Below are 24,734 nucleotides of genomic sequence, written 5' to 3' on the forward strand. Positions count from 1 at the left end.
TAATAAACAGCAGACAATGCAACATTTTTGGCTGGGTAAAAGTGGAGCTGAATCAAGATGAGTGAAATACTTTTGCTCTCTACCTCTTCATCTCCGGTTGTGTCACACGACCTGACAGCTGGGCCTGCTCTGAGAAAATGAGCTATGAGAAAATGCGCTCTTTACAACAACAGGGAGAGCCAGAGACAGCTTCAGGACTTCTTCATTATCAAGGAGACGCCTGCAGGCAGGGCATAACAAATGGCTGATCAGACAGGAGAGCTGTGCAATTTCATGCTTGTACATTAAGTGTTCGTCTCTGTGCTACTCATATTCAAATCTGCGGTTCAGAAAGCGTAGCTGTCACACAGCACAGCAACTGTTTTATAATGTGTGTGTAGATTCTTAGTAACTAAGATGAAGTCATTACAGAGGCGTTTGGTAAAAGTTTTTTTCGCAACATTTACAAGTATTTCCCAGGTTTGTGCTAGCTTACAGAAGCTGGGCATACAGAAAAAAACAAACTTTTTCCTATGTTGGTCTTATTGTTTTTGAAACAATCATGTGGCTTTGTTCACAATCCCTATTCAAAGTGGGATGGAGAGTTTTTTAGACTATGTAGAAAAATGTATTGGGTTCCTTGGAAGACATCTCTTATTTGTGTCTTTTTGGGTCACCACAAAATATCCTTGGGTGGCACAATGACATCAGCCTTAACAGAGTATCAGGAGTTTTATTTAGCTTTTGCTAGATACAATATAGCAGCGAAATAAAAAAGAAATCATACAAGATTTTGGACCACTGAGCAACACTGTCTGTTCTTTCATTAGCTCAGCCAAGAAGTTTATACAAAATATAAACTTCAGTAGAACGTGACATATTTTTCCTTGTTAATGACTTAAGGCGTTCTCTGAGACACCATCCTATTTGAAGAGGTGGACTTTTGTGCTTTCCACCATTATTTCATAGATATTGTCCAAAGGGGGAAAAAAAGAAGAAATGCACCGTTTTTATTTGGAAACACTTGTATTCCAGATATGTTCATATTTTGAAAAGTTCAACTGTAAAAATAAATAAATTAATTAAAACATAATACAAATTAATAAACTCAGCAACTCAGCTCCTGCTCTTAGTTATAGTCGGCTTTGCCTCTCAAGCCCTTCTTTTGCTGGAACTGGTTCATAAAAGGAAATCGAAATAAACAAATTAAAAGTATACCTAAAATTATGTTCGGCGTGAACAAAACTTCATTGGTTACCTTGGCTAAAACGGATCAGAGGCTACGTGCCAGAAAACCTTTTTTTTTTGTTTTTTTTTTTTGTTATTGATACATAATGAGTTGTTAGCGGTGTGACAAAAGTGTTTGTTTTTTTTCTTCCTCCTGTTGGGAGGAGTGTGAGGGGGAGAGAGAGGGAGGGAGACGCAGCGGGTGAAGTGAGGGGGGAGGCGCACTGTTTGGAACGGTTTCTCCGAGAAGCGGCGGATCTCTTACTCCAACTTTTTTTTTTTTAATGGAAATGCCTGTTGCGCTACTTTAAGGAGTTCACAAACTTTTTAAAAAACTTTTTAGCCAGACCATACTAATCTCTTGTCCCCCGTCGGATAGAGGAGAGGAGGGGTTGTTTAGTTCCCAGACACGGATTCGCTCTGTTGGATTTTCAGCTGAAGCTGGATCAGCGCAGATTCGTCGTATTCCATTATTAATCTGAATTAATAGGCTTTTTTTTTTTTTTTCCATCTTGGAGATTTTGTCAGCATGTCAGGACGCAATTTATTCACCAAACCTCGAACTGCTCTAAGCAATTTCGGAACACTTTACTGGTACGTCAAGGGCAACTTGTAAAAAAAAAAACAAACAAAAAAAAAGCAGCCTTGGCATCAATCTCCCGTGTTGCTCCGGGTCTCATCTCCTCGCCTGTGGGTTTAGTGTCTGGATTTCCACCTCACTGAGTGCGGACACTTTCCCCCTCGAACATGGAGGGCGACCAGGCGCTCGATGCGTCCTCCGAGGAGCCCCAGACAGACACCGCCGCAGCGTCTGATAGTTTCTCCCAACTGTGGACGGACGTCATGGGGATGCTGGTGAGTTTTTAAAGGTGGGGGTGTAAATGGGGATCACGTACTGACATCAGACTCGACCCGCTGTGACCTTTCACCCCGTTACCCTCGAAGGTGGCACTGATTTGCTCGTCTGCTTATTGTTTTGCGGCGCATGCAAATCAACCATCAGACAAACACGTCCTTACAGGCCCCGGTTTCAAACTCAAGGGCCAGCGCTCTACTGTTAGTATTGTGTGCATGCGTTTCGTTCAGTTGCTGTGTCGAGACTGGCTTGGCAGGTTTTGGTGTGCTTTATGTTGTAATATGGATGCTATCTCTATTGTAGTAAAAGTTGTGTGTTTTTCTATCTTCTTTATATCTGGGAACATTTTGTTGTCGTTGCACCACAGATTTAGGGTTTTCTTGGAGTTGGGTGTTCTATATTCACCTGTTATCAAAATTGAGGATAACAGAGTTGATAACATCAATATAGTGGTTGTGGATGCTGTTTTTGTTGTCAGCGTACCGCTGTGAACTCCACCAGTGGAGGATTTCCTTCCACAGACATTTTGCGATTTCAGAAGCTAAAATGTTAAGACATCACTGACATATTTGACTTCTTTTTTTTTTATTTTATAAAATCAACATCGACTTTAAAGCCAAAACAAATGTAAAAGTAGAAATGCTGATAATTACAGGTGTCATTACGCAAATCTGCTGATTATAAAGTAGTTAGTTAGCATATGCAATAATATTAGATTTGATAAACTTGAGGATGAATACCACAATTTGATGATGCATACAAATCAAAACATATTACAATTGTAATAATCAATGATGTATTAGTTTTACTTTAATTTTAATAAAGACTTAAACAAAAATGTTGAAGTAACACCTGCCTAATTTAGTAATAATTCTAAATTATTGATCTTTTACACATTTTTTGTTATTCTGCTCCATAGTTCTATTGGGCACTCATATATTAAGTACATAGATAAGTGGTGCTGTGTTAATTTCCTCATGACAGTGAGTGTTTTTCATAATCAAAAAATTCCAAACTGCCAAAGCTGTCTTTTTCTTTTTTTGTTTATGGATGACATGTATTGTAGCAACCTTTCAGCCAGCTTACCAGCCATGCACAGCTGTGATACTTTCTCTGGGATCTCATCTAAAGGTCTTCTTTTCTTAGTGCTTTTTTATACCAGGCCTTTTTAAACCCTTTGTATATCTTGACACTGATAATCTGCCCAGGCCTCATCTAATCCCCAGTAATGTTAGAACGTCATCATCAATCAGACTGAGCTCCTTTTTTTCATCCTCATTCTCATTCACAAATCAGATCTTCTGAGGCTCTTCTTGCCAGAACATTTGATCCGATTGATCCTCCGACCAAATGTCCTGCAGTCACTTCCCAGCCTGTGAAAAAAGCCTGAGGTGATAATTTGGTTTGGTCTGGCGCTGAGGATGTGACTGGAGTGGAAATGCTGAATTGCGTGCGTGCAAAAGGTTGAGGGTGACGGGTGGGTGGTGTGCTGTCCTGCCCTTCTGACACTAGGTGGGAGACCTGGCTCCCAGCCAAGCAATTTCTCCAGATTTATTACTCTAGAGGCAAATGGCTCTCAGCCTGCTGCTCATCTTTGTTGTTTTTCCCTCTCTTTGAACTGAAAAACAAAAATTTGCAGAAAATTTATTTAGTCTTTCAACTGCAGTATCATCAAGTCACAGCCATACTTCAACAGTATACAAGTTTGCAACAATTAGACCTGTTTTAGATCATTTAAGGTTAAGTTGTTCTTTCTCATTACTCTACTGCATAATTTTAGGCTTAGGTATTTATTTATTTTTTTGGTAGAATTCAGTAGCTTGAAGTGCAAATGTGCTAAGAAAGTGTAAATGTATGATGGCATATCTGAGCTAAAAATAATAATAAAATGAAAACGTCCACAAATAATTGTACGATTTCAAAGTCCAATGCTCTCAGGGCCATCACAAGTTCATATTAAATGTAGTAAAAGTTGCAGGAGTGGATGTTTATTTGTTTATTACCCCAGACGACACAATACTGTACACTTTTGTTTGTTAACCTGTTCATTTAATGTTTAAATAGCTCCTCATCATTTTTGGCACTTGACCCATTTTATTTATTTTGTCTCCCAGGCTGTGCCATGGTTCTTGCGGCATTGGATATCAGCTTATTTCTCTTGGTAGCTACGTATAATTATAAATGAGAGTAATATTTTGAGATTACTGATCAAGTCAATCAATCAGGTTTATTTCTATCGCACATGGCAGCAAGACAGCAGTTCAAAGTGCATTACATTGTGAAGATATAAAAATATAAACACATCATAAATTCAACAGTTGTGAAAACCAAAAACAAGACCAATAAGACATTACATTTGGTCAAGTGCCATTGTTAAAATCATGAATGTACATGAAATATGTTGGATGATGTTCCATTTTTTATAGTTCAAAAGTAACTGTAAACAGGTGGGTGTTTGGGCTTGATTTAAAGGAACTCTGTGTTTTTGCTGAGCTGTTTTCAGAGACAAAACATTCGTGATAATTTTCACTCCGTCCAACCCAAGAAAACTCTGTTATGAAGGGGCTCCATTATGTGACATGCGAGTCACATAATGGAGACTCGCATGTTATTATTAATTAGAAATACAACAAACATAATATGGCACTGAGTTTTATGCACAGGCCAAATAAAATTCAGGATTAGATTGCATTTTTCAAGGCCCTTTGTTTTTTTTTTGTTTGTTTTTTTTAAAGAGAAATGTGACGTTTAACAGCCATGCTAAGACTTGCTATGCTAGCAACCATGTTACTGGTTTTCTTCATTTATGATCAGCTTTCAACAATGTGTCATTTGCTTCATAGCATTTTGTTGTATTTTCCTGTAGAAATGTCAGTTGATTACATAAAAGTGAAGTCTTAAGTAAATTGACCTTTATTATGCACTTTATCTTAAGAATCTGCTCCGACTCCTATCTTTAAGCACATTGTAAGGCCCTGAGAACAGTAAATACCATATCTATGGTACAACTAAATACATGTGCTATATATATAACCAGCGCTCTATGACTTTCAATAGCTTTTGTTGTTCTTGAGGTCCTGACAAAGGAATGGCCTTTAAATTTGGGTTTATCCGACCCTGCCTGCTGGATTGAAATCATTGTAGCAAGTCTGGTCTTGGCCCTCTGCGCATGAAACCTTATCTTTACAGACGGCTGTCTAACTTTGCTCAGTACGCTCACTATTTGGTCTGGACACACAATAAATTTAGGAACTTAATATTGGAATGGCTGTGCAGACACAGCATTAAAGTACCCGTCAGCAAAAACCCTGTAATCCACCCAATAAAATCACTATTTGCATCTTTAAGGGACTTTTTCATCTTGTTTTGATTGTAAATCCAAGAATGTCAGCCTGTTTATGTTTCCGAGGGCCCCCTGTCAGTAATGTGTGTTTAATAAGAATAGCTAAGAGAGGCAGATTTTAATACTCCTCAAACTAATTAAGATTCACAAGCAGATTAGGGCGCAGAGGTATGAGCTATAACTTTTAAGTGGTTGAGGCCGACAGTACAGACCTCTTTAAATTCAAATAAGTGAGTATCAGTATGCATCTAAGGCCAATTTGTGGTGACATCTGTATTCCTGTCTTTCCTTTTAAACCCTTTTGGCAAACCAGTCTTACATATGGGCCGTTCATGTGTTTGTGAGATCTGTTTTATTTCTTAATGAAGCTATAAGTACAAAAAATGACTTTCAGTTTGCAAACCTGGGCAACTGACGGTGACTTAGTGCTCCCTCACTAGGTAATTCTCTTGATTTTGCTGGAAAAGCTGAATCGAGCTGAAACCTTGTGGAATTATTTTACTTGTCTGCAGAGAATTTGTCATCTTGAAAAGTGTTTTGGGTTGTTAAACGCAGCGTGGGAGGAGGAAGTGTGTCCATTTGAAGCCTGCTGATTATGTAAGACACAGAGACTCTGTAAATATGGGGCTCTACTTTTCATGGTCTGAAGGTTTATGATTTTATTATGTTAACTTAATAAGCCCATGATCATATGGGACCTCAAGCAAGAGACCATATTGAAAGATGTTCTCTTGCCCAAATATCCTTAGTTCTGTTATTTTGTCTCCTTTCTAGAAATGTTCCAACATGGGCTCGTTTACAACCTGATCCTTCCTTCCTCATTTTGACTTTACACTGCCATGTCCAGGCTCATTGTTTAGGTCAGACAGAGATCTGTTAAGTTTCCTCTTCTGGGATGGCACTGCTCTGTTTAGCGAAAGCGGATATCCTAAGGAAGTTCTCTGAAAGACTGAGCTCTGGTCTGTGGCATTACCTTCCTAAACGTTCTTCCACCTTTGGTTCCAAAGACCAATGCTGAAGCCCAATGTCAGCAATCATCTGGCTCCTGACTGTTCCCAATTCCCCAACCGAGCACCATTAGTCAGACCTTAAAACATGACGCATGAACATGTCATTTATCCTCATCTATTGTCTAGTTTGCCCAGTCTACTCCTATCAGCTTCATAGTGCTTGTTGGCACACCTCATCTCTGTGATTACAGGATTTATATAAGCTTTGATAATGTCAGAAATTTTTTGCAATTTTTTTTGTTTGTTTTGTGGCTTTCTGTATAAGGCAAGTGTTTGTGACTCATTGTAAATGTAGATAATATCTTAATAAAAACAACTACCAGTCATTTTAGTAATAATTAGGGTCTGTTTTAAAACCGGCTCTTTCTGTCCTGATGTTGTCCTTTAGTTGAAAATGTACAATGCCCATGCTGTGACCTTATGGACCATGTCTCTGTTGTAAATTCAAGTTTTCATGAAGCTACCCCTTGGATAATAATCAAACCTTGCACCCTACCATTTCCCAGTTTGTAACAGTCTCTAACATGACATGGGAAACATGGGAAAAACAGTTTAGGTAGAGGGAAATGTTATATTTTTAGCCTTTTACAATGTTTATTCAGGGTCAATACATGCATGTTGCATGAAAATCTTTCCAATACAATGTAAAAAAAAAAAAAAAAGCAAACAAGCAATGGCAATCTGTGGAAAAGGCTTCAACAGAAATTCAGTATTTCAAATAACCATAGACTCATTTTGGAAATGCTCTCTTCTGGGTTACGGGAACAGTGAAAATGAAAGTGTTACAGTTGTGAGGAAATGCTATTACCAAACTGAACTAATATGAAACAAAAAAAAAAAAAAAATCACAGATCTATTGGCAGCCATCACAAAGTCCCTTCACACAGCACCAGTTCCAGATTGTTATCCAGCATAATTAAAGAAGTCTCATAGTCTACAAATCTGTTGCATGTAATGTTTCAACAAGATGGCTTCATTTGTGATTTTTTTTTTCTGTCATTTTTGAAAAACTTAAGTCAGACTGTAGACTAGAAAAACGTGTTGGTTTTCGATGCGATTCTGTTAAAATGTGATTGTGTTAAATCCACTTTAAAAATAAACAAAACACAAGAGTTAAGATTTCTAAGAACTATTAATCACTCAGTCACACTGGCTGCATTTTCTTTGCATCTAAGATTTAAACATATAAAATCCTGAAATAACTGCAGCTACTTTCAGCTACGTATTTGCTCATAGGGGATGTTAAACTTGAAATGTATTTCTGTGATTGACAGATACTAATTATCTGCAGTTATCTGAGGCAATATTTAATGAAAGCTGTGTGGTGCGTATCACTTAGTAATTTATAGCAGCCGTATTATTGCTACTGCGCAACAACCTTCCGTGAGGCTAGTGAGTTGCATGTAGTCTTGAAGCATAGGTGGATCAAACCTCAGCTGTTCAAAGGGAGTTGCGTTTTCATGGAGCTCATGACATGAGGCACCCCCACCTCCCCATTACTGTAAATACAAATGAAATCACACACATTCTTGTATGGGTGTTGCTTTCTGTGGCGCTATTGTTGCCTTTGTTCAAGTCATAATGGGGAGTTGGCCTCCCCTTACTTCCAGGGTGGAGTGGCTGTTGCGTCAGCTAAAGCAGCATTAGTCATTATTTCAAATAACCATGGGGCTAGGCACGTTTGTAAGTCTGAATATATTATTTCTTAAATTTAGATTATGCTTGATTATTCCAGAGGTTAGTTGTTTAGCCTGAACTTATGACACACAGCCATTAGAAACTGTGGGAGAGTTTGATATTTTATCCAGGTTTTGGACTTTTTTTTTTATTGTTGTTCTTGAACTTAATGTTTAGTTTTTGTCTTACTTTGAAGCTCCCAAAAGGTAAAACTCTGTCTTTTTGGAGTTGGTAAAGTTTTAGAAAAGCTTTGATGCCTGTTGTTAAAATAGATTAGCTCCATCTGCGGCTGGTTATTAGCTTGTGGAGCTCTGTAACAAGAGCATGCTTTTTGTCATTGTGAGGAATGAAGTAGAAAGCATGTGTCTGCTGTGTCAGGGAGCACTCCCAGAGGGATTCTTGATCATTCCAAACCATATGTCTGGACAAAAGACGACTTCTCACATGAGGAGGGTGGAACGATGTAGAACCTTGCCAGCCCGGTGCAAAAATGTTTATATCGGAAATGTTGTGTTCATCAAATTGTTAAAGAGCACTTTTTCATGACTTTTTATCCCTCTGAGCCGCTTTGTTTACAACTGGGCTTAATTAGTTTGTTTTGGTCCGATGTGTTTTAAATCCCCTGCCTCCATGGGTGTGCATGTCAATGTGCATTTTCCCTGACGAGACAGACATCTCTGAGTGAGGCCTTATGCCCTTGTGTGTAGATGTCTGGGTGTGTGTGTGTGTGTGTATGTTTGTGTGGCACCTTCGCCCACACTCACAGGGATCCATTCATTTGTGGCCTGGCACCCAGAAAGGGAGTCCGGTTCAGAAAAACAGAGACTGAGGTATACTGTTCGGACTCTGCTCACTGACTCAATGCTAGCTGTCTGCCTGGCACAGATTAGATCAACACTGATGAATATTCAACAGCTGGCCATCACTGCCAGAACAGCCCATATTTTAACCAAGCCAAGCGACGGTGGATGGCCGTTGATGCCACTTTGGACAAGAGGTCACTTCATGTCCCTGTAATAATCTCTCTGTTAGAGCTACAATTGATTTTGTTTGGTCTGTCGGTTCTGTTGTGGTAGATTCCAGATGTGTTTTTTTTTTCTTAGGTCTGTGACAAACGGATAACAAAGTGCTACATGTTCCTTAATAGCAACAGTAACTTTGAACCCAAAATTAAATGATGGACTTGACAATGATTCCCACTCATGCAGATCAGCTGACGCTTCTTTATCATTTATCTAAGTATGATCAAACTTAGAAAAAAAAAAAAATCCATCAAAGTACTTGCGCTTGGTTTATGTGCTTACAGACTGAACATTAAGGTAGTTCTTTGATTTGATGTATTTAATAAATATTTGCTGATCTCTGTCCAGAGCGAATCAGAAGAAAACTGGGCGATTCAGATTTCTGGTAAAATAAAGACTGCATCTCTACAACCAACCAGAGATCAAAATTGTCTTACTTTCCTTGATTGGCCCTGATTGCTGATCAGCAAGTCAAATAATGAACTGAGTAAACTGATTTAAAGGGTATTGACATATGACTTTAAATTGAAGAAACAATGCTCCACGTAAATTCCATGCAGAAAGACAACAAGCTGAGATTTGAAAAGAGGACATTCATACTGCAAGGCAACAGTGCTACCAACTGTGCCGCCATGCAAACATATCTAGGTAATTGATTGGTGCATCTGTAATATTTAGCTGTCTAATGACTGGAATCCATCAGTCTATGTCCCACGGCCAAAACACGATGCAACAAATTCCAGTCGAATCCTAGCTACTTTTAAACATTGTTTCTTGTCACAACCTCTTACAGTTGCTCATTGTAATCAGCGAGTGTTCTTTTCAGTCGGGTAATGTCTTCACTGTTTTGAATGCTGCTTCCTCCCTCTTTCCCAAACATGCTTTCCCCCACAAAGGCAGGAACTGTGTGGATCTAAACCACAGCCAGCAGGAAAAATGTGTTTGGTTCAGAGCTAAGTGAATGTCTGAGGAGGTAAAGGGCATCCTTGAAACGAGCCTCAACAAAGACGAAACCTAGGAACAAACCTTGGCTTCATCTGAGATCCAGAATGGAGCTAGATAAGAACAAATACATTGTCATGATATTCACCCTCGGGTGTATTTTTGGATGTTTTGGCTTGTAAGTCTCAGTGCTTAGTGAAGAAAAAGTATAACAAATCAAAGTGTATTGAGGCTGGGGTTTTTTTCCACATGACAAGTAGCATGTAGATCTCAAATACATAAATGTAATCTTAATCTAATGGTCAGACATTTAAATATACTGCTCATTTAGTAATGTAATGACCTGTGTTGGCACTTCGCAAATCAGTTTTTTTTCTTATGAAATTTGGCTTTTGTTTCCCAGAGTGCTTTCGTTCCCATACTAACCCGTCCACTTTCTTTTACTCCGTAGGATGGCTCTTTGGATAACATAGATGACCTTGCCCAGGAATACTCCGAGTACTACAACACCTGCTTCAGCGACGTCAGCGACCGGATGGAAGAGCTGCGCAAGCGCCAAGTCTCCCAAGAGCTGGACATGGCAAGTGTATGCTTTAAAACACAAGCATCACAACTTCCATTAAAAACTACCTCACGACTTTTCTGGCTGTTTGCATTCAAATTTGAAATAAGAATCTACAACTACCCGGGATACCAGATACCAGCCAAAAAAAAAAAAAAACCTGACGGGGAAAAGCAGTAGCTGAAAGAGCATGTCCTCAAGTGTTAGGAAGACTTTGTATAGAAGTGAATGCAGTAGTGTAACGGAGACCTGTCAGAAAGAGTGAGGGGTTCCTTTTCACAAGGATGTAGGGTAGTGGGGCAACCCATTTGGTTGCCAAGCTGCAAGCGGATGAATGGTGGAATGCTGCTGGTATTGCTGTGGAGGACCGAGCTTTGTTCAGCATTAAGACACTGTAGGCCTAAAGAAGAGAGTGTTTTAAAGTCTTGTTCCACATGACCTTGCTGCATTATTTTTTTTGGTAAATATTAGCATGCAGTATACAAAAAGATACGGCTTTTGTTCTATTTTGTTTAAGTTAGCTGTTGTGCTGGTCAACTTGAAAGAAAAATATAAATTCCCGGCGAAGACCCTGTTAATGTTAATTTCTACTTAAATTGTGCTTTGAATTAACTTAGTGAATGACAGAAAAAAAAGGTAGAATAGGTGAAACAAATCACTATGGTTACGGCTGAAAACATCTTTTGGAGAGACTGGCCTTATTATTTTGTTAACTTGCTATATAATAGGAAGTTCTTTGTTCATTTTTGGAGAAAAAGATCAGTGTTTGCAGGTGTAAGAACACCATGCCAAGCTTGAAATATCATTCTGACTTTTTCAGCAAAGAGAAAAAATATTGGAAATCCTAACTGACGGAACGCAGGAAATACTTAGTCTAATCTAATTTAATGTCAAACGTTTGGAAAGAAAGATTTTAAGAAATGCTACCTGTTCATGCAGTTATTAATTTTAAGAATTGCTGGAAGTAATGTATTGGTGAAGAGAAAATTTAAGTTTAGTTTTCATAGATTATTAAAATTCCTTAATTAAAACCATGTTCATACCTACGATGAGTGAACATACATTTATGACTAGAGCAGTGCCTTTTCCCACCAAGTAAGTAAGTTACAAAGTGAGAAGAGTCACCTCTGGCCATGTTTTAGTTACGGAAGGGGGTCATCTTGAGTACAGAGAGCTGTGGAGAAAAAAGGGAAATAATCAGGGTGGATTTTTCTGCTTAAGAGAAGAAATAAAGCTGACTGGGACTTGAGCCTGAATCCCAGTGCAGAAGAGGGGATGAGGATGTGAACGGAGGAAGAAGAAGGGAGCGGATGAGGGGAATGATGAGTAGGAGGTGGAGAGGAGAGCCTGCAGCTGTCCTGCCACTCTGTGAAGTTTTGGCAGCTGAATATAGGGGAAGAGAAGAAAAAACAATGCGTGACTAAAGAAATACAGGTCAGGCAACACCTTACTCTGAGCTCTCAAATGTGCAGGATTGGCCCACACGGTATAGGCTGAACTTCACTTGGTGGTTTGTTGATGTGATTTACTAAAATTAGGTTTGTTTTTTCCTCCACATAGATTTGAACCCAACAGTAGAGAGAGACTTTTGTATGTTTGAGCCGAAATTTGATTCCACCATTCACTGTTGACACCATGACCTTCAGAAGGTCATGGTGTCAACAGTGAATGGTGTTGCTGATCATCATGGCGAATAGACCATAGAAATTGAAGGATGGCGTCTTCAACCAATTTGCACTTTTTTTGTTGTTGCAATTTTTATATCAGTTTTTTTATTTTATATACTTTTCCATATTCAGTTAAGTTTGTGTACTTTCACTCATCTTATTATTTTTCCATTTAATATTATTGTTTCTATCTCCTGCATCCCTTACCCTATCATACTAGATGGTTAAGGTTTACATGAATTCATAATTTAGATGAACCAAAAAAAACAATTTGCTGATGACACAAAAAGAAAATCCCATTAGAAACCCCCCTCTGTCCGCAGTTTAGCTGTGCTAACACCAAAAGAGAGAAGAAGTCTTCTCTTTTCACAAGTTTCTGTTCTTTAAACTGACCCTAACTCTCGATTTGGCAAGAGCACTGTTTCCATGTGGACCATTTTGGTTTCTGTTTGCACTTCTTTGCGTCTTTTCTTTTAGAAAAGCAGCCTTTTATGTTTATTATCACTCCCTGACTGGCACCACGGCAAGCAAAGTGTTTGACTTTCTCTGTTGCAGTAAAGAATGGGGGTCTCTGCGTATTAAAAGCTGATGATGGAGGCTTTTTCTGAGATGACTATCGGGCAGCAACTTCCTGCTTTCTCTGCACGCTGTTGTTTCTATACATCTCTGTGTTAGTTTTTGTACTGGTGAGACACAAGCAGTTAAGTAAACATCCCCTGTAGATGGAACAGCTCTGCTGCTCAAAGTTTCCCACCGCATTTGGGTGGATCTCTCTGGCATTCTAATTTGATTATGCTGGAGAATTATTACTTGAAATGACAGGACATGCTGAAAGAGAGGAAAGAGGAAAATGTTACAAGTTTTAGAGAACGGACTAATGAGTAAGGTTATTATCTTGCGATTTATATGCAAATTGAAATTTGGATTGTTTCCCAAATGCAGTGCCTTGCAAAATATCTTTTCCATATATTGTCATTTTACAACAGCAATCTTTAACATGCTATATAATGCTATTTGTGGCTGACAACTTGCATTGTAAACACTGAGAATAACATTTACCTAGCTGCATTGTATTAGGTGTAATTTTTCGTGCAGCGGAGATGGCCCCTCTCCTGTTCCAACACGTGCTTTAGATCTCCACACGGTCAATGAAAACATGGAATAGTGAGCTTGGACTGGCCTGCACAGAATGCTGAACTAAAACTGATACAAAACTTTTGGGATGAATCAAAGTGATAACTGCAAAGGCTTTTTGTCCAACATCAGTGTCTGCCCTCACAACTTTTCTTTTGGTAGACTTTTTAATTTCTTTGAACATGTTCGTTGTGGAAATCCTTCCCAGGAGAAATGAAGCTGTTAGAGCTTCAAAGAGTGGGCTAACATCCTATTAAATATTCTTGAATTAAAATGGGATGTAATTCTAATGCATGATAGACTAGCAGATACTTTTGGCAATATAGATAACTTAATATCGTAGAATAAGTAGATGTGGAAAAAGTAGGTAAATGAGGTATAAATGCTTATATAAGGTTCAGTATTTTTGACAGAAAACATTTCAATTGACAAAAAACTGTGAATTGAAATTTCTTGGTTTTATTTGTATTATTTTAATTAAATATAAAAATAAAGCAAGATGCTTAAACTTACATTCAGTTTAGTGGCTTTTTTTTTTTCTTTTGTTTGGATGGACATTATACATCATCTCTGTAAACAGCCACTCTGTCTGCAATGTCAATCTTAGTGCAACTCTAATTCCTGCTGAGGGTGAAAAAGTGTCAAAGCTGTCAGTTAGCTCAGAAGTTCACCTTGATGGAGACGGGTTGAATGTGTAGAACCTCGAGCTTGAAACAACCCCCAACCCCAAGTGATGGAACAGTTGAAGTGCATCACAGATAAATCAGGGTGAGTCACTTCAGAAGTTTGTGGTGATTAAGCACAACTTCTAAAATGTTTGCACATGCATTGTAATTATATATTGCAACAGTTTCTGCTGAGGCAATTTACAGTTTGTGGGTAGTCAAGAAGCAAGTAAGATTAATTCCTTTGATGCCTTTGCCACAATCCTCTGGATGTTAACTTTGTTGTGGAAAGTTTTAACGTAAAACTCACAAGTTGAGCCTGAGTGACTAACTCGACCTAAAAAAGGCTCTTTAATTGTAACGGGATCTTGGTAGCTCGGGGTCAGGATCCAAGCCCTGACCTGTTTTGCTTTGCCTAGAGGCAAGGAAGGCTGTGGTGAATGTGCTAATTACCTGATGGTTTCTTTTGCCCAACTGGGTCAATTCACCTGAGCTTAAAATCTACAGTGTATAAATGTTTGGTCTCCTGCTTATTTATCCTGAAACAAAGAGAGCCGACATGCTCAGACAGCTGCCTTTGTGGCTGGAAGATTGATTTCAAAAGAGGCTGGCAGCCCTCCTTTGTTGGCATAACTCTTGTGGAAAGCATGCGGCGTATTTGTAATTTTACTACATGATTTATTCGTCAGCGCTGGACTGCTTGACTATCATTGGAATTTGTAATAATTCTGGCATTAGTCTTGAGCTGCCAAAACAATGACAATTGAGTCTTAGAGATCTGGTCCCGTGAAAGGAAGACTTTGTTGTTTGACTCACTTTTACACTAGTATTAAGCTAAAAAGGCAGGCTGTGTACTATTGGTATGAGCAGGAATGACCTGTTTTTTTACACAAGACTTGGACGACAATGCATTTTTTAGCATTATGTCATTTGTGAGTGAAAACTCTCAGGATCAATCGCCCCAAATGAACTGGTTGTGCAGGCTTGCAGCATGCTGTACTGGTTCCACGGCTAACGGCTGGCCTCCCTCTTTCCTTTCAGTGCCTGTCTTTCCACATTCACATTTCATACCTTGAAGCTTCTCACTCGCCCACCCAGATTCAGCCGGCCATGCCAGCTGGAGTGCCTACGCTAAACAACCTCTCTCTACTTTTGCAGCATATCCACCTACTTGTGCTGGCTGTGAGTTCTCATAATAAACCGAATAAGCCAGAATTCTGTCTTGTCCCTCTCCATTTTCTGTGGCTGCTCCTTTCATACTAAAATTGCTCAAAATGCAGGTAAAAGGCTGCATGGGTTTTTGGAATCACAGACACTTTTCATAAGTAGTTTTCAGTGAATGCATGGGGTATGTTAAGCTTCCTGCCCGCTGACATCGTGATCTTAATTAGTCAAAGCTCTTCTCCTTCTCCTGACTTAGCTCCGTCATGCTTTAGCAGTTAGAGATACAATCCATTTCCCTCAGAGATGTGTGTCCATACACTCAAGATGATATCTGGGCAAATAACTCCAGTGGCCATCTGGTGGGAAAACACATGCACGCTTAACACATGTGTGCCAGTTTTGGGCAAATAGGGCAGCATCACAATATGACGCTGGTAAGTTCGTGCAAAGGATAGCGTGCTCCCTCAGGGAGGGTGTTTGTGAGATCTAAGCTTTGCACCCACAGAGACAGCTGTTAAAAGAGTATTGATCTGATGTTCTGTGCCAAATATTTCTTGCTTATCCGCTTGTAAAACACATACAGTGAATTGTATAATAAATAAATAAATAAATAAAAATGTACGTACCTTGAATTTTGCAACACGTTGTAACCTCATATTACAATATATTTTGAGTTTTTATGATAGACCAACACAAACTTGGCATAATTATAAAGTGGAAGTAAGTTGATATGTCTTCTTTTTTAAATAAAAATCTACCTGTGGTGGTAATCTCTGCACCTTCTCCCGATTTAGTTGGGTAACTCTGATGAAAGTTCTCCCTACTCGGTTTAGGTGAATGGCCATGTCTGAATAGGTCTGCAGTTGTACCATACTTATGAATGATGGACTGAACAGAGCTCTGTGAGATGCTCAAAGCTAGCCATGTCTTTGTAACACAGCCGTGGTTTAAATTGTCTTCAACTTCATCCTGGCCTGTCCGACGTGTTCTTTAGTCTTCATGATTCTGGTTGTTCTCCTGCTGATCTCTTTATGGAGAAATTAAACGACTGACAAACTGACTCTATTTACTGTTTTGGCTCTGAACCCAAGATCTACATCACACCAGAGATGCTGTGTGCAGACAGACAGTAAAGCTGATGGTGAAAAGGAGAAGCAGAGGACAGTTTTGTGTATTTAAAGGAGTTCTGTCTGTGAAAGTCGAGGTGAGATATTTGCATGCCGTAGGTACTCCTCGGTCTGTGTTTACGTCTATCTTGGCGTGGTGTTAAGATTTGGGTCTCTGTCTAGTTCCATGTCGCTGTCCAGCCCTCCCGCCCCTCCACCCCCATCTTGTTGGCAGAGACATGCATATCTACCGTGTTGCTACAAGCCGGATAACCCATCAAAGAGGATCTGATAGCAAAACCAGCCTGCTGCTACCTTTGTGAAAGTGTTCTTGAATGTGCATGTGCGCCTTGTTTAATGCCTCTCCTCTCCCTCTTAATGTGGCTTTTTTTTTTTTTTTTTTTAAGTACTCAATGTTTTGCATAGTGCTTTTGTTTAAACAGGAACACCAACGCTGTGCTTGTTTAAGGGATGGATGTGGTTTTTTTCTTTGTCTCCAGTAATCTTTTCCTTCAATAGAAAGGTAAACAGCACTGTCCCAGATTTGCCTGGCAAGTTAATTAGAAAGTTTTTAAGACCTTAGAAAGGTAACCTGCTCTTTAAATTATGGAAATCCTTGCATTCCCTGGGTGCACAGTCTGTCTGAAGGCTCTTCCGACTTAAAAATGATTTACCTTGCAAACAAACATCCAGATACATTTCCTTGACCAGAGAAACAGACATTTTGGACATATGGTTTGTGTGACATGTGGAAGCGAAGTCTGTCTGCTGCGTTGTCTCGCTAACATCTTTACAGTCTGGCTTCAGCTGATTACTGTTATCCTAAGTGAGCGTTTGAGGCTAATTTGAAGTTTTTTGCCAGTTCAGCTTTTCAGGGTCACTGCTCATTTGACTCGTATAATTGAAGCACTTAAAGCGCACGTGATGAGGTTATGTCACCTCTGACTGAGTCACTCGCACTTAAAAGCTGATGGCGTGGAAAGATTGCACTTGCCTGCGTAGAGCCAAAGGAAGTATGAGAAACTGATTCTACATTCAGTTTCCTTTCACTATTGTTCTATAATCAAATATACATGCAGATGGAGAGTGATGAACACTTCTCAGTAGAAAAGAAAAAGCAACTCATTTCCTATTCCCACTCTCGGCTTTCGGGAATTTCAGGTTCTATTAGTCTTGGTGGCAGCAGGATAAAGTTCGGATAAATGGGATTTAAAAAGCCGAGCACAGAACCTCCTACTGACCTAACCTACTTGGCTGATCTTAACTCTGTTTCTTAAACAAACCATTTCCTTGGTAAGATAGCACATTAAATTACCACATGGATGGACAAGAATGGATTACTGCCGTCTTTGTGCAAGATTAGAAAATCCACAACAACTTCGGTTTTGACCTAAATTATTTTCTTTCATGTTATGTAAATCCCCAAATCTTGCAATGCACACAAACATGTAAAAGTTTATGAACTATACTTGAATTTTTGGGGGTGTGTTGGACCTCCAGTTTTTTTTTTTTTTGCCTGTGGTATTTTTTTTTTAAATGTCAAACAGTAAGAGGAAGTAAGAAGTCATCTGAGGTTGTGGATTCTCTCTCTGTAAGGACCTCATGAAACTCAACCGTGGTAGTGGTATTGATGTTTCTGTAAATGTGTCCTAAATTAAACATTAACGAAACACTTTTATCAAAAGTTCACCTTCAGTGTGAGTTTTAAATTTTATCCTGCTCTGCTCGTATATAAGAAAACCATCTCCCACATCTGAATTAGAAAGTTTTGGGGGTATGTCCTCCTGTCTTTGTTGGTTCCATCTTCTGACAGTCCATCAGCAACTGTTTGGGTATTTTTAGTTCTGTGCTCATTTTGCCTCCATATGGGACATAAACCAATATGGGACTCATATAAAACAATAAGAATATTGGTTTTTACATGAGAGGAGCATTATTATTTACACAAAAACTAAAGAAGAAAGTTCTATGACATGATCTGATGATTGCTTCAGATAGCTGGAGTTAACACTTTACTGAGTTCACAAAACAATGTATTGTTTGTTTATGCTGTCTGTGCTGATATATCAGTCATTCAAACTCTCAGACTATGATTTTTTTTTGTATTGTAAGTAAAAATGTTATAGCTGATTTTATTTAGAACAGAAAATCTACATTCATGCTCCTTCTAAGATGGTATAACATACTGGTTATTATGAAAATGTTATTACATCGACTGAAGTGAAGCAAAAATGTTATTAAGAAATGTAAAATGTTTTAATTGAGCAGAATAGTATGTTTCTGCTTTGTCCATTAAGTAACACCAGGGGCTTAAAAAAACTGACATTTGTAATTCAATCAGCAGCTAGCCTGCAGTTGGCTGCTTGACAGACATGCCACCCATTGCTTGCCAACTGAAAATATATATAGCAACTGGTGGGGGAGGGTCAAGGTTCTGGTCCGTACAAAACATTTTTATAGTGGGGAAGAAAATCTGGAACAATCAAATATTTTTGGAAGCTGTCTGCGCAGTCAGTTTGTGCTTTTAGTAAATTTTGTTTTCTCTGACACTTTTTTGTATTTTGAGACTGTTACTTTTTGAGAGTGTTACTTTTTGAGACTGTTACTCTCAAAAAGTAACAGCCTCAAAAAAGACAAAAGACAAAACATTGTTTTGTTTTAGTATTAAAATAATACTTTGGAATCAATAACATGTGAAAGATTATGTCATACATTTTTTTCCCGCTGCGCTGAGCCAGATAACCTCTGTCAAAGACAACTGTTGACCTGAAGTCAACCTTTTTATTCCCTTGGTCTGTTGCAAGCTTTAAAATGCCTTTAACTACCCGTAAACTAATTGTCGATCTCAGGAGTGTCACTGTAGCTTAAACACCCCCAGATAAAGAGACTGTAAACACATTGAGTCATTTTTTTTCCTTTGGAATAGCTCAAAAGCACTAAAATTGCAAACTAACTTTTAAAATGACGTAATATAATGTAAATTTTATTTAAATGATATATGACAAAGCCAGTTGGCCCTTGTTTTGTAGTCAAGGGAAGTGCACTTAAAATGGGAAAGTACAATGGAGTTAGCATAGCCAGTTTTGTTTTGCAATTAAAAGCCAGGACTTCACCAGGCAGCACCACCACTTACTTCCAGCAATGAATGTCTCATATTTATGAGACATTCTCATGTTAATGAGACATTCATTAACATTTAAAATGAGCTCTGCAGGTTTATCTACCTGGAGCAAGTCTTGACTCCACTTGTTATGTATTATTTATGTACACACACACATGCTTGCTTTTGTTTTAACTGATATTCAGGTATGTCCTGATCATGCCAAGAACTTTACCCATAAACATCTTTCCCTCAAGGAATACTTAAACATGCAGCTGTTATTTAAACTGCATAAACGTGTTCAGTAATATATATATATATATTTTTTTCTTTTCTTTTTTTTTTCTTTTTTTGTTTTTCAGGAAAAGCAAGACCCAAGCAGCACATCTCTCCAGCTGCGCAATGAGATCCAGGTGGGCAATGAAGCTTTAAATGAAGTACGGAAATATTATTTACCACTGTACAGATTTCTCCAGTCTGTTTTTGTTAAACTTAAGTATGTTAGGTCACCAAACAAATGTTACTTTTTGCCCACTCTTCTTTTCTGATTATTATTATTTATTTTTAAATATAAGCAACAGCGAAGGCTTTTTAAGCATGAATAGCCTATTTAATGTTATGTGGTGACATTTCTGTGGTATTTGAGTCTGAAAATTTACTGGACTTTTTGAAACCATTAATTTGTTTTGAGTCATTTAAAAGTGGGTTTGCTGCTCTTTTCTGAACATTGTTTTGGAGAACCTAAGTGTCTATGAGGTTAAGCTCAAAAGGATTTTAAGCAAACTTTCTCCTCGTGGATTTTTTCGACCAGAGCTAAATTCTTGTTTTTTCCCAATTACAGCAACTTATTCTTCTCTTTAAGCAGAAATGTCTTATAACCTACTTTTTTTTTGTGCCTCCTTCATGTTGCCAGAAAGTTTTTAACGAGGCAGAACTTGATTCTACATGTCTACCGGTAGTCGGTCCCGGGTGTGTCATGTGGAATATATATAACTAAAATGTTGTAACTCACAGTGAATTCATGTCTAAGCAAATGGGGGGCAATTACTTTTATAAAGAAAAAAATCCCTCGCAAACTACATTTTGTGTTAAGTGAGGTTAACTTTGCTTCATTTTAATGTGACAAGAAAAACAAAAGCAGAAGAAATATTTTAGAAATATTACTCTGTTATAAATTTTGTGAAAGTAACACTTGTCTCTGTTTACCTCAGGAATCTCTTGGCTTCAGCAGTGAGATGTCCACTCCTGAAACAGACAGAAAGTATGTTTCTTTTTTTTTCTTTTTTTTTTTTTGTCCTACTTTATCACTCTAACACGTGTCCGCCGTCAGTGTTGAAATCCAGAAATGTGCGCCTGTTGCATGTCCAAACAGTGCAGAGTGTGTCTGGATCCTATAAACCTGCTGCATGCTTGCACACACAACAAACCATGAATCACACTCACCTTCTACAGGCCACAGCTCACATGAAGGTAAGCAAACAGAAACACACGGGCCTCCTGAGACAGCATGTGGATGACACATATCTCGTAAGCGAGAGTTGAGAAAAGGTAGCCATCCATGTCCTTGGGGAATACATGTTGTCTCTTCCAACAGAAGGGAGGGACATCTTCTCTGAGGATCCACAGTGTTGCATGTAGCTGATATAATAAGTTTATGTTCACAGCATGCATTCTGTCCAAATAAACTGGCTAAAATCTGGGTGCCATACTTAAATCCAATTTAAATTTTGCTCTAGTTTAGCCCCCCCCTAACACAGTGCAAAGTTGATCTGCATAGAAATATATATTTGCCAATTTCTGGTGCTACAATTGGCAGCCACAAACCCTTTCCAAATTTGGCAACATGTACTTGCAGCTGCCAGAGCATGGCCGATTGTGCTGGAAACTGAACAGCCACGATTCAGCTTGCTGTCTGAGCACACATAAAAAATGTTAAAGTAGAATTTCTTAACTGGGTGACACCATCTAGCCCTCCACACACAGACATCTCAGTTCTGATGCAGTTGGTCGTCCAAGTCCCTCGGCCATGTCCCCACTGAGTTTCAAGGAAACCGACAGCCTGCTTCCTCAGGCTGACCCGCGCAGTTCAGCAGCCATTCTCTGCCCTTTGTACCTTTCCTTCCTGGCTTTGTGTCCTGCTGGGGGGAAGAGAGGGGGAGACAGAGAGGGTGATGGTTGAAAGATTACAGCAAAAGGAACACGGGACGAAAGAGCAGGATGGAATAGGGCGTGGGTGCGGCTCTCTTTCAAAGGTTCTTGTAACACAAAAGTTAGTGTTTGCATGTTTTGCATTACATTTCTCCACTATATCCTCACATGAGGTTAGGGCTAATATGTGTTCTGGTGGTTAAAAGGAATTGAAATTTCAATTTTTGACTGTGATACAGCATAATGATAATGATTTGTATTTGTTGAATTTTGTAGCGTCATAAGGGTTACTAAAACTGAAAAATTTTAAACATTTTCCCAAAGGAAAATCAGAAGCTGCCAGGAGACTGAAAAGTATAGTGGTGCGAGTGTCGTGCTGTGGGTAATCTATTTTCTGGCAGAGACCGAGGAACTTCTTAGAGTTGGTTGCACAATAAATAGAGCTACTTTTAACAGTCTGCTCAAACCTCACAGATTGCATCAGGGCCATTTTTGTCAAAACCAAAAACTATGAAGTCATCTTTTTTTTTTTCTTCTTTTAATTTCCCTTTGTACTTGTTTCTGATTGTCACCCAAGTGTGACCTACCCTGCTTCATGCTCATGTGATGACCACGTGCAGCAGAGGAAGTTCATACCACAGACATGATCTCTTTTTCCCATGGTTGTATACGTTACACGGCCATATGCCGAGGATGATGGGAACCAGATGCCAAAGTTTGAATGACATTTCTCTGCTGTTCAGTGAGATCCTAACCGAACAGCTAGGAAAGTAAGTACTTTCTGCACTTTTCACTCTGGCTTCCTCCCCCACCCCCGTTTTTCATGCTTCACACGGATCTCCTCGGATCCCACTCGTTATCAGGAAGATCCAGACTTTGGCAGACCTGTACTCTTCAGGGAGTCTCTTATCAGAAGGCTTTGCATTCATTTACACCCATTCTTCTGGTAGCCTGCTCGCAAAAACCCAGACTCTGTTTCAGGTGTTAAAAGTTGAACATAAAAACTTTATAATACCTTGATGTAATTAAAGTTTTTCATGCTTCAGGACAGAATCTCGCACACCAATGCCCTCAAAAATCCTCTTCTTTTGCGCCTATCCTCGCCTGCAATCCTCGCTCTGCTTTATCTCCCCCACCTTTCTCGTCTCTCTGTTACGCTGCCCATTGTCCACTTTCCATTGTGCACGAATGGATTTCAGGTAGAATGATTTATCATGTGCAGTGGAACGGATAGACAGATTCCTCACACTGCCACGAAAGGCATTCCTGCACGCTGACACACAGCTCTCCGACATCATCGCCCCTCAGCAGGACAGCTGAAGATTACCCAGACTCCATCCAGTGGCTGTGCCACCTGTACATTTCTGAGTCTCTCTGCCCGACTGTTGGCAGGAGCTGGGCACAATACCCGGTATGCTTGGTATGCAAGAAAGTGTCGATGAAAGAGTGATATGAGAAGGTTGCAGGGTTCAAGCTGCCCGACTTCCTGTTTTGTAAGGCGATTGATTGGTTGGTATTGTTACAAAGAGGAGGCAGCTGGCTTATCAGGGAGGTTAGCAGAATAAGCAAATGGATCTAGATGAAAGTTTACATGTTAAGTTTGACTGGATGAGAGCGGTGCTTTCAGGAGCGGTTTCCAACTGCAAGATCGGTTTATGCAAAAATCTGAAGGATTTATAAGCTGTGGCACATGAAAAATGTTTTCCTGACAGCGGTACCATGCTGGCAAGCTTAAGCACCTTGTCAGCATATTTATAACTTCTGGCTGCTTTGCACAGTTAATTGACTTGTTTTGCTCAGCGCAAAGTGGAAGTGTGGGAGGAAAGTGTTGTCAAAATGTTATTTTCTTCTGGATGTTTTATTTACAGCTTTTTTGTGCTTTCCTAACATGTGAGCCTCTGGTCTTTCGTTTGTGTGAACTCTGAAATTTCTGGGCCCTGAAGCTCATCCTAAAGTTCATGCTGTCTGACACAACCACCATCACTCTGCTGCCGTTTATTGTTGTCACCTTGTATTGTTCCACACAAATATAAACTTTGTAGTCAGACAAAAGCATCAGCTATTTCTTTGGATAAAAATAACTGCAATGTCTGTACCAGAAAAGGTATTTTGTACTTACCACGCATCAATTTAAAAACTATAAAATACACAATGGAGATTGGCTTAAATGAAATGTGGATGCGTGGATGCAAATTGGCAATTGACCAAGGGTTGTTACTTTTCACTTTATAGGAAAACTATTTTGATACAAAATATAATCCTTCATTACCATAAAGATAAACCATCATGCTAGCAATGCCAACAATGTCATGTCAAGGAACATTCAACTAACAGTGTTACATGTCGAGGACTTATTGTGCTGCTATAGTTTTCCCATCCCAAACAGTGAAATTGGGCAACACACCAGAAACGTTGTATTCTGTATTGTTAACTATCTGAGTTAATGTTGTCAGGATAAAATGTGTTCATGAGAAAATGAGAAATTCCTCCAGAAGACGTAAAACTTGACAATAAAAATGGCCAATTCAGGACGACAAGAAAAGAGATCAAAAGTAATAAATGCACACACAGTCGTTCTCTGATTTCATAGACAATAGTTTAACTAAATTTAACCTTTGCTAGTCATTAGACTATAAAAGGAGACATTTTCTGCCTGCCCTGCAAAGCTCAAACCAAAGCTCAGGAATATTTTATATATTATCTTAATTGCGTTCCTGTGCTTTGTGGATGAGATACTAATACTGAATCTACAGAGATGAACTGAAACTGAAAACCATGGCAAAGATTTAAGGTTAAACCAATTAAGGTACAGAAGCGACACAATGCCTGAGCTGCCTGAACTCCAACTGAAAACATCCAAGGACTTTAAAAGCCCGTCAGTGTGTGTATGTGTGAGGGTTAATTTATAGAGGGTGTGTTTGGTGGTGGTGGGGGGGCTGCAGTGCTGTCACAGAAAAGCTTCTATTGAGTGAGGTCCATTAGCATTAGCTTTGGCTCTAGCCTAAGCTAGGGGGAGGGTGGTGGTTGAGCAGAGGGGTGAACCTTACAGGCCTCCATTCAATTAGCATCTCATTATGTTTCCATGGTAGCCAAGGTTTAAGCGGCACTGAGATTTCCCACTGCACCATGAGA

The 24,734-nt window shown here is 39.2% G+C and overlaps 1 protein-coding gene across 10 annotated transcripts in view; it reads left to right on the top strand.

The window, feature by feature from the left end:
* sash1a (SAM and SH3 domain containing 1a) overlaps nucleotides 1-24,734 on the top strand; it is a 164,175-nt gene that overhangs the window by 110,805 nt on the left and 28,636 nt on the right. For 5 of the 10 annotated variants that reach the window (XM_016669625.1, XM_016669600.1, XM_016669608.1 and 2 more), the window contains exons 2-4: nucleotides 10,508-10,642; nucleotides 19,817-19,867; nucleotides 20,666-20,715. In XM_016669625.1, the coding sequence (XP_016525111.1) occupies nucleotides 10,508-10,642; nucleotides 19,817-19,867; nucleotides 20,666-20,715 (236 nt within the window). Of the gene's footprint in view, nucleotides 1-1,418; nucleotides 2,062-10,507; nucleotides 10,643-19,816; nucleotides 19,868-20,665; nucleotides 20,716-24,734 lie in introns of those variants that run through there. The other 5 variants (XM_016669603.1, XM_007547586.2, XM_016669610.1 and 2 more) reach the window with 4 other exon arrangements.

Source organism: Poecilia formosa, unplaced genomic scaffold (assembly GCF_000485575.1).
Source record: "Poecilia formosa unplaced genomic scaffold, Poecilia_formosa-5.1.2 Scaffold1, whole genome shotgun sequence".
NCBI lineage: Eukaryota > Metazoa > Chordata > Actinopteri > Cyprinodontiformes > Poeciliidae > Poecilia > Poecilia formosa.